Here is a 12,819-nt window from a genome sequence, read left to right on the forward strand (position 1 = left end):
GCACATTTTACTGAGGAAGTACGTTTTGAACTTGCCTTAGAAAAATGCATATAAGTGGGGTAGCTGTAAGATGTGAAGATGAAAGCATTCCAGATGTGTGGAAGAGAATACAAAAAAACATAAGAATTAATTCACTTAGCTGATATTTATTGAGCATCTACTTTGTCTTACACACTATTCTGGGTACTTAGGGTTTAACAGTAAGATTCAGATATGGCAGGGTGGCACTGAGGCCTGACTGGGAGGATGGAGAGACTGTTTTGGGGAACCCTGAAAGGCAGACTTGGAAAGAGCTTTGAGTGCTTGGCTATGGACATTGGAGTTTGACCTTTAGACTATAGTGAGTCACTGGAAATGACTCATATTACAGGACAGTGACATGATAAAAGGGGTATTTTGTGACAATTTATATGGTAGCTATATGCAAGACAGGATTAAAGGATATGATTTTTGAAGTGGGAAGATGAGTTGGATAGTAATTATATTATTGAGAGCAAGAGATAAAGGAATGGGAAAGGAAAAAACATTCACTAGTTATTTAAGATGACAAAAAATCATGTATGTTTATTATGGAAAGTCAGAAAATATAGCAAGCACTTCCAATTCATAGTACCCTTTTTTTGAACAAAAGGTGAGATGATACTTTATATAGTATCACATGATACCATTTTGAATGCTCAACCTGATTTTTCATTGTTGCATGTATAACTGGTTTCCTATTATGTATTATATATCAAAACATCTGATTTACTATTTATATATCTTGATTCTGTATTTTTCTCCATATTTTAAATTACTGGGTTAATGGATATGTACAATTTTAGGCATTTTAAAAAAATTTCATGGTACCAGATCTCCCCTCCCCCTCCATGTGCTGGAGGTATAGCTCAGTGCATAGTGTTTACCTATTGTGCACAAAGCCCTGGGTTCAATCCACAGCACTGCAAAAGGAAAGAAAAGAAAAAAAAAAAATCTATTCTCCCCCACCCTCATCCCAATGTGTGTGATAATTAGTGCCCAGGAGCAGTATGTGAGAATGCTGGCTTCCTGTGTTCTCATGAATGCTGGTCATTCAGTTTGTTTAAAATTAATCTGCTTCCAATTTGTTATGAAAACTCAATAGTAGCTGAGAGAATCATGCAAGGTTCAGCTGTAACCCTGTGGGTCAACTTCTGCTGTGGCACCCTAGCCCTGGGCTCTGCTACCACCTCCCTGCAGGCTAGAGGGGTGATAGTGGCTTCCTGCTACTGCTTCTCTGTTTGGAGTCTCATGTTTTCTTCCAGCTTAGTAACTAATTCCTTATATTTGCTTCCCTCTGCTTAAAATAGTTGGACTGGTTTGCATTATGCTTGATATTTATTCATATGTTTTTATGTATATATGTATATGTGTGTATATATAGAAAGAATAAGGGCTATTTTAAAATAAGTATCACCGACATCATCATACTTCATCAATATAGTATATCTCCTAAAAATAGAATAGAATGTATTCCTTAAATATCCACAAAACTATTATCACAACTTGGAAAAGTAAGAATGATTTCCTAAAATCATCTAATATTGAGTCCATATTAAAAATTTCCACACTTTTTACAGTGACTGTTTTTCATAATCCCAGTAAGGATCCAGTCAAGACTTATACCTTGACTTTTGTCCTGCCTCTTTGTTCTCTTTGATCCAGAATAGTTCTCCAGTTATTTTTATTTTTTAAAATTATTATTATTTATATTATTTTCATTTTTATTTCTATTTTTTTGGTACCGGGGATTGAACCCAGGGGCGCTTAACCACTGAGCCATATCCCCAGCCCTTTTTATTTTTTATTTTGAGATAGGGTCTCTCTAGGTTACTAAGGGCTTTGCCTATTGCTGAGGCTGGCTTTGAACTTGTGATGCTCCTGTCTCAGTCTTCCGAGCCACTGGGATTACAGGTGTGTGCGAGTACATTTGGCACTCCAGTTATTTTTAAGTCGTGGACTTTTCTTTTGAGAAATTTCAAATCTGAAAGCTAGAAAATGAACCAATGGTGGACATCAGCTTTCTATCTATATGAACACATAAATATGCATTAATAATAGTGATATTAATTGCTTTATTTTCATGTGTGATGGACCACTTGAGACCAGTCTAGATATTAGGACATTTCTCATGACCTAAATACTTCAGCATACATATTCTCCATATGGGAGAATTTTAAAATTTTGATTTCTACTTATTTTTTAATTTGTTCTAATTGGTAGGAGTATTCTTTTTACCTAACTTCAGCATAATAACATTCAGGAAACTTACCAATTATGATTCCGTTATCTACTATGACAAATTTCTTACCTTTTTCACTCTCTCCAGATCCAGGATCTGCTTTGGGGTCCCACATTTCATTTAGCTGTCAGATGAAGTAGACTCTTTTTTTTAAAGATCTTTTTAGTTTTATTGTAAAAACAAAACAAAACCTCCCATCTTGATTTGTCTGGCTGTTTCCCTGTGGTGTCATTTACCTTGGTAGCCTATTCCTTTGTGTCTCTATTTACTGTCAGAAGGTTAGATTAGAGGAGGATTCCTATCACTGCCGGGAGGAATAAAGAAAAAATTGGTGGGGGGGCAACATTGGAAACTGGTTTTAGAGGGAAAATAAGAAAGACTAAAAGCTTAGAAGCTTAATGAATTTATAGTAAAATTGGATGTAACGAAACTATCGTTCAGTTGTAAGTTATTTCTAAATGGGTGTCCTTTTCATTCATTGTATAAAATTTTCCTGGCAGGCTTTTAAAAGAAGCTGCTGGGGTCTTAGGCAGCTCCCAAGGTGGTGTGTCATGGGAAGTGAATGGATATTTGAGGTGGAATGTTGGGAGGACCCTAGTTTAAAAATGTAGAGTTTTATGATTCTTTGGAGCTTAGAGTTGAAACAACTCTGAGAAAGTCTATCTGGCATGAATACTGAAATTTGTATATTTATTACAGGAGACAAATATATATATTTGTGTGTTCATGGTAACCATTTTTAAGATGTAATACCTAACAGCTGTTTGATTTAAAAAGTGTGGGTAATAACATGTATCCATGGACTGAAACACAATATGTAGAAGAAACACAAAAGTGTTGCTCTCTTCCTAGTTCTGTATAACTGGACCTTAAACTTTTAGCACGCATCAGAATCACTGGGAGGTCTTGTTTAAATGCAGATTGCTGGGTCCTGCCTCAAGAAATATTGATTTAGTAGGAACCAGGTTGGAACTCTAGCTTTGGGATTTCTGAGGAGTTTCCAGGTGATGCTGATGTTCAGATCTGGACTTCTACTTTGAGAACCACTGCTTTAAATCATGGACGAGAATAGAACATGTAATAGAACATTTAGGTGTGTGGTTTTTCAGACTTGATTTTTTAAAAGTAGCATGAACTTTTTTATTAAAAGAAATATTTTGTGGTCCTCCTTCTTGTGTACTCTATTAAAATGTGAGGAAGTTGGGAGGAGCAGGTAGAGAGAATCCAAATAACTGATGCTATGGATTGAAAATCATTATTGTCAGTGTGAGAAAGCACTAAGAGATGGATAACCCATGTAGATTGGAGTCCTGACTGACAGCATATATTAGTTGTGACCTTTTGTCAGTATCATATTCACCAAGTTTCAGTTTTCTCATCTGAAAATAGGAATTATAAATCCTTCCCCAACACTGGAGAATGCACATGAATGCATTTTTAAAATTGTACAGCACAGTGCAGATTGTCTAACTGGTGGTTACTGTGTATCATTCTTGCCTTGGCTCCATTCCAAACCAACCCTGTGATATGGGCTGTTCCCTTCATTTATACAGAAAGAAGGAGTTTGAGGACATTCGTGAGTTTTCTAAGATGTTATGGAAGTTATGTGAGCGCCACAGGTTGATAGTGGCTTGATTTCACTTATTCCTACGATACTGCGTGACTCTGTGAAAGATTGTGCGCTAGTTTTAATGGAATAAAATACCAGAAAGTTATTTCCTTGAACTTGGACTTCACCTTTGGTTTCCTGTTGCCTTTTCTCTTTTTGACTGACATGCTAAATGAAGGCATCCACCCTTCAGTGGAGGCAGCAGGTTTGTGGTTTGCTGTGTGCTGTGTTGTGGTGAGGTGTTGGTGTTGGGTGTGGCTTGGGATAGAGAAGTGGGGGCCAGGCATGCATGTGTTCTGTTAGTCACTCTCTAGTGGTGATCCAGGTTGTTTTGTTATAGTTGAATATCAGCTATGATATCTGATCGGCTGTGTTTTCTAACTTTATTGAGAAGACAACAAAAATGTGTTCACTGTTGAGCAGTGTTGTTGCACCAAAGTTGGAAATGAGTCCTAAGTCTGAGTTTGTTAAAAGGCTTTTTTTTTTTTTAATGGAGCTGATTAAATCAGGTAAAATCACATGGATTGTCTGCCTTGAAATGCCAATGTTTTATTATTTTAAAAAACAACTTTAGAACGTTTGAAATGTTTCATTTTTGGCTTACCTAAATTGAAGAGTGAGTTACCAGGAGAATCTAGAATGAAGTATATAATTCCTTTTGATTGTGCTCTTCCATTATCTTTCAAAAAATAAAATGTTGTCTCTTTGTTATATATCAAGAGATTTATTTCATTTATTGTGACAACATAATTATTTTGTGACTAAAAAGATTGATGGATGCTAACTCTTAAGTTATGTGCCATTGTTGTTTACAATTTAAAGGAATTTTTCAAACTCTTTACTCTTTTTGCTTCTCAGCATTATGCATGTTTGTAGTCCCTTGGTGCTGTTAGGATTGTCATGAGAAAGAACTGTACCTTTGCCACCAGAGGTTGCTTTTCCAGTTGGTTCTTTTGATAACTACTGACACATTTCTATATAAATTGCTTGTTTTTGTTTTTGTGTTCGTCTGTTGACTTAGAGTGGAAGGCTTAACCCTGTTACACTGCCCCATGTTTGTGCTTTGTCTCTCACAAAAAGCTACTTCTTGGGTACATCTCTCTCCTATCTTACACGCTTACTTGTCCACTTTCTTCCAAATGTAGTTATGATCTTGATTTGATAAATACATTCAACTTTCACATTGTTTTTCATTGCTTGAAGCTGCTTATATATAGCTGAGCTACGGATGATTCCTTGATTCCTTTTTCTTCACAGATTTTCTTTTTCCTGAAAAAGACAACAAACTCAACCCCAGCTCCCAGCTGTTGTGAAGCATTTGGTATGCTCAGTTACACTGGGGTCTTTTTTCCAAGCCACAGTGGAGACTTCACACCTGTAGTTTCTGGTCTGCTCCAGTCTAGACTGACACTTTTTCTACTCTTGGTTCACAGCTGACATCCTGGATCAGCACCACCAGCAGGCACCATTGTCCTGGGAGTTCTCTTCTGTTTTATGTCTTCTGTTTTCATAGACTGTGCCATTCAATTTGTGTTTATTCCTTGTTTTGTTGGAACATGTCTTCTAGTGTATGAGGAGGGCAAAATTTTCTTAGACATTGCATTTCTAAAAATACCCTGCTTTCTATCTCCACACTTGACTGATAGTTGGGCAAGGTATGGGATTCTAGGATAAGAACTGTTTCTCAGGAATTTTGAAGCCATTGGAACCTTATCATCTGGATTCCAGTGTTGCTTTTGAGAAATTCCAACTCATTTGATTCCTATCCCCTTGTTCTGTTTTTCCCCTTTGTCTACTGTGTTCTGATGTGCCTTGGTCTATGTATGTTTCATAAGTTTCATCAGGTTTTCTGTGGAACTTTTCAATGAGGAAACACATCATTCTGGGTAATGATGAGTTTTTTTTTTTTTGTTGTTGTTGTTTTTCTGTTTGCCCAGTTTTCTTTCTCTACAACTTTTTGAGCTGTTGAACTTGATAGATACTCTAAGTTATTATCCTTTGTCTTATTTTGTCTTTTGTCTTTTTAAAAAATACATTCTGTGGGAGTTAATTTTAAATCCTCTCAACTCTCCTGTTTAACTTTTCATTTCTAGTATTGAGTTTTCACATGCTTTTCTTTTTCATTTTTAGTTCTCTCTCAGGATGTTTTCTCCTTCCTTCCTTCCCTCTCTTCTCATCTCACTCTGCAACCTGGATACACTCCCGTCTGAACTCCCTTAGGGGACCAGTGATGGAGGAGCATCTTAGTAGCATCTTTTCTTATGTAGTCTGTGGTTTCCAATTTCTGTTTCCTGTTTGTTTTGGCCTCTCTTCCATCCTTGGTTCTTCACTCAGAAGTCTGAATAAACTTGAGAACACTGAGTTCAGTCAAGGGCTTACATTGGGAGCTTCATAGCGGAGTCACTGGGCTAGATCAGATCCTCTGAGCTTTCTTCTTTGGATGGTTAGAGGCCCAGGAAGCCTCTACCAGCCTCTTGCTTAGGTGGCATCAGCCTACCTGCCAGCATTCTGGGGACAAGTGGAAGCAGAGAGCTGGATTTTCAGCCTTTGGTATATAGCATTCAGTTACTTCCTCACATTTTTATCACAGAACCTCTACCATCACTCTACCTTGAATTTGTCAGTCTCCACCAACTGTTTTAACCTCCAGAAAATTAGCCTCCAGTGAGCTGCCAGGTAAGCGGGTGGGAGGAATAGATATCATGCTGTGTGGAGTCTCAGGGGAACTGGGGCTTAAATTACAGCCCAAACACACTTTCAGCCTCTCCTGTTTTCTTTTCTGTGTTCTACTGTATTTGGTTTTCTCAATTTAGAATTCTTAGAAAATCTGCAGTGGGGGTCAAATTACCTCCTGGTTTTCCCCACAACGATCTTCAGGCTCCTTTTGTCAGTTCTGCTAAGGATGTTACCACTGGGCTACCTGCTTCACCGATCCAGAACCTGTTGTGCTGGCTTCCTCTGTTCTCTTTGTCTTTGTGGGATTATGCCTTGAAAAATAATCAGCAACAACCTTCCCCACCATTGTAGTTTCAGTGGGCTGTTGGCAGGAAATCAAAATAACCATGGGACTATGTGATGTGATATTGTCACTCCTCCATTTTTTGTCTCTTAGCTGGTTTTTTTGTGTCCTCAGTTTTCTGATAAGCTCTGCCACTCCTCCAGGCCTGCTTTTTGCTCTTCATCCTCCTCAGAATGCCTCGGGTTCCCCTTCCTCCTGTCTCCTCATCTGTTAGGATTCAGTTCTGCAGAAACACTCCTCACACATGTGTTTCCTAACCCTTTCCTCCTCTGAGCTCATGAAGCATTTGTGGGTCTGTTTTTCTCCTGACGCATCATGGTCTACTTGTTTGTGTTTTATCTGATAATGTTTTATTTCTGACAACTGTCACTGGGTGGCACCAGTACCATGCGGGGGAGGGGCGAGGTGCGGGGGAGAGGCTGGGCTACAACACTTGTTGCTGCAGAAGTATTTGAAATAAAATTGGTAGGAGAATATGTTTTATTCAAGGCCAGCTTTGAAGAGAGATAGAAGAAACTTACTGTTTCAAAAGTTCCATCTTCAAAATCTCTGAAGGGGAAGCAAAGCTTTTGAAGGAGAAGTGTCAGCAAAGTGAGGCAAATATTTCTCTTGAAGTGTTTTCAAGCATTAAATGTGAAGGAGTTATTCCTTGTACAGGTCATAGTTCACAAAGCTCATTAACTTGCTGTATATAACATGTTGATGCTCTTCATAGAATTTGAGAGATTTCTGGAAGGTGGGATAGGAATCAGTCTTCATTAGGATTTGCCTGTGCTGTCTTCTCTTACCATGTCCTGAAATAGAGTAAACATTCATATTTCTTGGAGCTTGGATCTTGTAAAGTTACCTCTGTTTACATTCTAGCTGAGCCCTCGAGATACTCACTCACACCCCTGTTTCTCAAGCAAAAGACCAGGTCCTGGGTCATGTTCTTTTCATGGGTGAGAAGCGGTGATTCTTCACATGGCTTGATCTCTAGATCTCTCTCTGGGCTTCCACCCATTTTTGGATCAAATGTGCCTGGCATTTCCTTCTTGACAGCCTTTTCTCTAGCTACTGATGGATAAATTTTGTTCTTCATTTATTGTACATGTGTGATAGATTTTTAGTTGTTATACAGTAAAATTATTGTTAGGTGTTTATTTTTTAAGAGACTGGGTCTTTCTGTGTTATCCAAGTTTACCCCTGAAGTGCTGGGCTCAAGCAGCCCTTCTTCCAGAGCCGCTGAGTAGATGAGACTGCTTCCTATGATACCTCTCTCTGCTTTATTGTTAGTGTTTAAATCTTTCATTATTTAAATGAACATATCATAAACAAGACGCTTGGTCATTCCTTTAAAAAAATCCACTGTTATGTCACATTGCTTTATTTTTTTAATCCAGTGACCAGTATAATTATTACAGAATTAGTATTTTTAGTGGTATATAAAGTGATGTATCATCATTTTTGTTCAGTCACATTTCTAATTTTCTGTAGACAAGACAAAAATGATTTTTACTATTATTCTTTAAACTTTTTAATGTAAACTGCTGCAAAGTAGAATAAATAGCTGTAATTCAGTTTTTCTCCACTTGGTTGCTTGACTAGTCCCTTGAATATACTGCAAGTCCTCTGTTTATTGAAGAGAAATGTGTTGATGAAAGCTGCCACTTAAAATCTCTCAGGAGATTAAAACCTTCCAAGGAGTTATTTTTCAACGGCAAAATATCCTTCCTGGTTTTTATACTCTGATAGGAGTAAATAATTTTTCTGTAGCCTGCTCACATCTACTTTTCTTAACGTAGTATGGTCTGTTAGGATTACAGATGTTCTTTTCATTCCCTCTCAGCAAAAAGTCACTTCCTTTGACTTTTTGAGCGTGTATTTATGGAGTGGCCTTTAATAATAAGCATCAGCCTGAGGTGGCTCGGCATGATGCTGTCCTGATCACCTGGCCTAGCTGGTTGTTGAATCAGGACCCTTTCAGGGGCAGAGGGCAACAATTAACTCTTCATATTAAAAAGCCTTGATCAGCTAGTTGGAGCTAGCCAAGTTTATAGGGTATTTCAAAGAGTAGGGAATAATCACTGATGTTAAATTCTGCTGATAAACCAAGTATAACGATAATTGAGAAAGGTCCATTGCAATTTAGCAATGTGGAGGCTATTGGTCACTTGAATAGTTTTGGGAGTGTGGTGGGCAGGAAGCCTGATGAAATGGAATTTTGGAAGGAGATAAATCTGAGACAAGGATAGACAGTTCTTTAACACATTGCTGTCAACATCATCAGAGAATTGGTATAGTAGTGAGGTTCAGCAGAAATTTTGTACTGTTATTTTAGCATGCATAAAAATAAAGCATTAAGAGTTTTTAGTGTTTAAAGTTGACATCTGACAACTGTTTTGCACTGTTAAGATTTTTGGAAACATTAATACTGGGATGGAACTAAACTTCTAGTCTTTCCAAGGGGTGGGAGAGTTTCAGGAACAGCTCTTAGAGAATAGGGGGCCTGAGGAGACTGGATGGATGAGGCTTGTTGGGTCAGCCTGAAGGATCAGGTAGGACTAAAGCATTGGAGGCCCTGGGCACTGTGTGGAGATCACAGTCCCGCAGGGTTTAATGCAGCCTATGAAAAGGGAGATGCTGGAGAAAAGGCTGAAGCACACCAGGTTCTGAAGGATGAAGTTGTAGGGCTGAGAATACTCTTTAAATGGGAATTTATTTTGACAGGGTGGCTACAAACATCGTAGAAAACCTGCAGGTGATAATCTCAGAGAGAGTAAGGCGGTTTAGGAAACTAAAAGAACAGTTTTTATAGCTACTTTTTGAGGTCAGTCTGCTTGTGTGTGTGTATATAAAAATGGAAATTGATATTTAAGTTGATTAGTTCTCACTAGAGCTTGCTTGGTGGGAAGTGGGGAGACTGGCTGTACCTGTTCAGAATGGCAAGGGAATAATGGCTAAGGGACATCATTCCTTGTTCATCCCAGGATATTAGTTATTTCCATTTTTCTCTTGGAAAGTTGGTACTATTTGGTATGGAAAACTAGGAACCAGGAATATAGTTTGTTTTAGAGCTTTGTTTCTTGGCAACTCAACAAATATAGAAATGATAAATTCTGGAGCAAGCACAGTAGTGGGTTCTTAAGGACTCCTTGTGTGACATTGAAATCAGGGAATACATGTGCAGTCACAGAAGCCCTACAGATGAAGAGGATGACTGTGTGTGTGTGTGCATTTTACTCTTAGTTGTTGTGGATGATTGATTCCTTTTCTTGAGGTCCAGGTAGGTGAGGGTGTAGTAACTAAAGGTTATTTGCATAGTACTTTTCATGGTATTAAGATCTGAGCTGTTTGCTGGTTAAAAAAGTGACAAGTATTGGTAATTCTGCATTTTTTAAGTAAGAAGTATTCCATTTTAGTGGAGAGCACTTGGAGAGCATCTTAAGGGTCTGAATTTCATGGCACCAACCCTGGGGGGACTTAATCTGTAGATCTGGGAAGAATCTGTATTTTGACTGTCATTAATCTTTTATCTTTTCCCCACTTTTTCTTCAAGAAAGAGCTGTAACTTAGTTTTGGGGGAAAAAGAAACTAGAATGTTGAAGAAACTTTTTGGTAGCAGTCCTATGTAGCAGGAAAAGCTGTAGTTAATGGCAGAACACAATTTAGTGTATTTTCAGTTGAGTATATAAATAAGAATGATTGTGCAAGTTCAAAGCCAACTATGTTCCTTCTTCAAATAATTTGAAAAGAAGAGTTTTATGGTTTTAAAAACACAAACCATGAAGGAACTTTATAAAGTTTGAAATGGTGTTTTATTCCGTTCTGCCAAATCCCATTTCTCAGTGATAACCACTGCACATTTTGGTGTGTGTTTTATATTTTAACAGGCACATATACATGTGTATATACTTTTACCCTTATAAACACAAGCTCAAACCATGCATTGTTCTGAGACTGCTTTGTTCACTTATGGTCTTGGCAGCAGCCTCTGTCAGTATCTTCAGATCTGTTTGTAATGGGCACTTTGAACCACCAGGGTGTGTGACCATTTTTATGCAGATTAGCAAATATATGAGGTTTTCAATAAATCATATATGCTGCTTGCTTATTAGAATATTTTTGTAGATTGCTTTGAGGGAATTAATAAGTAATCCATATACTGGACAATGGGAAACCTAATCTATCTACTTTAGAGAATCAATATTTCCTATGCAGTGATTTTTGCTGGTTTTTGCAATTCCTATATGGTAAATCAACATCTGAGCCAAAAGGAAGAGTACACACGAGTGACTCTATAATAAAATAAAAGGAAAATTAACTCTATATGAAACTTATGGTACCACCATAATTTTTACTCAGTTACAGCATTATTTGTGTAATCTGCTTCCTTTAATGGACAGGAAGTTATCACAGTTTAAATTGTTGGATTCTCTTGTGGTGATGCTAACATGTTACTTCAGTATTTCGGTTCTTTTCTCTAGGATCCAAACTACTGGATACAGGTGCATCGCTTGGAACATGGAGATGGAGGAATTCTAGACCTGGATGACATCCTCTGTGATGTAGCAGATGATAAAGACAGAGTGAGTTCAAGTTCAGGGGTAGCTGCTCAGAATGCATTGTTTGGGGACGGGAGGGGGTGGGTAATTGAAAGTGCTTTCCTCTCTGTTTTAAATACATTGTTTAAATATCATTTGACTTACCCACTCTAGTATGTTTTGCTGTATAATAATTACCCAGAATCTTCACTACTCTGAATGCCAGGGTATAATGATTTTTCTTAATACTTGGGACTTAAGTTTAGAATTTATAAAATACAACTTTTAAAATTGAAATATTATTACAAAAAGGTTGCTGTGCCACCTTTTCCTTGATTTTTAACTAACATTTCACCTTCCTTGTCAATTTGGGTCTATCATTATGATGACTGTGTTTTAGTGTGGGATGTATGAGGTCTCAGGCTTCTGTCCCCGTGTTGGCCCAGAGATGGTCCATCCCAACAGCTAGCCTGAGCAAGCTTGGGCACACATCTTGGGCACCCTCCCTTGTGGTGTGAGTAGCTCTTAGAAAACTGCTCCCTTTTCCATCGTTGCTCTGGGTGTTTCTCCACAATGGAACACTGTCTTCAATGTACTGTATTTGGTATCATGAATGTAGATGCCCATAGCCCCTTAGCATTAACTCACAAGCTTCCTCCCTCACCGTTATTTGTTTTCCCTGTACTCTTGGAAGAAGTGTGAATGGAGGAGGATGACAGCTCTCAACATTTTAATTTGTTCAGGATGTCTGCCTTTGCATATAGAAGTCAGCAAATTCTTTTTTGTAATGAGATGATGAGACTTGGGCAGGCTGGTTATTTGGACATATCTTCTTTCGCGTTTGACTTGAACTGAGACTGCAGAAGGGCTCACAGCCACATAAACAGTTGTATTATGACAGCTGCATTGAGGTCACTGCCTGATAGATCCACTTCCTCATGAAACGTCACTGTAAATGGCAAGAGGTGTTGTTACACCAGCAATGTTTTGTCTGGAGGTGGGAAGATGGTAAAGTCCTCAAGGTGCTCATTCTGATTCCTTCCAGGACACTCTCTAATCCCCATCCCTCTATTTTCATCCTCCCATCCATTTGTTCACTGGGCTCTAAGTTGTTGAACCCAACTATTGGATCTTGATCATGCCTGCATTTCTAACATTGAGTATCATGCCTGCTCAGAGTCTGCAGAAGTCTTACATGCTTTCCTGAAATCTCAAAGAAAACAAAAGATTTCAGATAGAAATATTGCATCAATTCAGGGATATTTGATTCATTATCACCTGCCATAGTGGAATTTGTCCCGTGTAGCTACTGTGGCCCAGAACATAGTGTCATAAACTGCAGAACTGTTCTGCATATGCATGATGGATACTGGTATTCTTTTATTTTTTTGATGCCATTTTTCCTTTT

The 12,819-nt window shown here is 38.2% G+C and overlaps 1 protein-coding gene across 31 annotated transcripts in view; it reads left to right on the top strand.

Annotated features, from left to right (window-relative positions):
* Positions 1-12,819, top strand: part of PARD3 (par-3 family cell polarity regulator) — a 685,332-nt gene that overhangs the window by 96,751 nt on the left and 575,762 nt on the right. For all 31 annotated transcript variants that reach the window (XR_013758404.1, XR_013758405.1, XM_079107658.1 and 28 more), the window contains exon 2: positions 11,355-11,456. Coding sequence is in view for 29 of the 31 variants with exons in the window: in XM_079107658.1 (XP_078963784.1) it covers positions 11,355-11,456 (102 nt within the window). In the remaining 2 variants the exon portion in view is untranslated. The remainder of the gene's footprint in view (positions 1-11,354; positions 11,457-12,819) is intronic.

Source organism: Sciurus vulgaris (genome assembly GCF_902686455.1).
Source record: "Sciurus vulgaris genome assembly, chromosome: 12".
Taxonomy (NCBI): domain Eukaryota; kingdom Metazoa; phylum Chordata; class Mammalia; order Rodentia; family Sciuridae; genus Sciurus; species Sciurus vulgaris.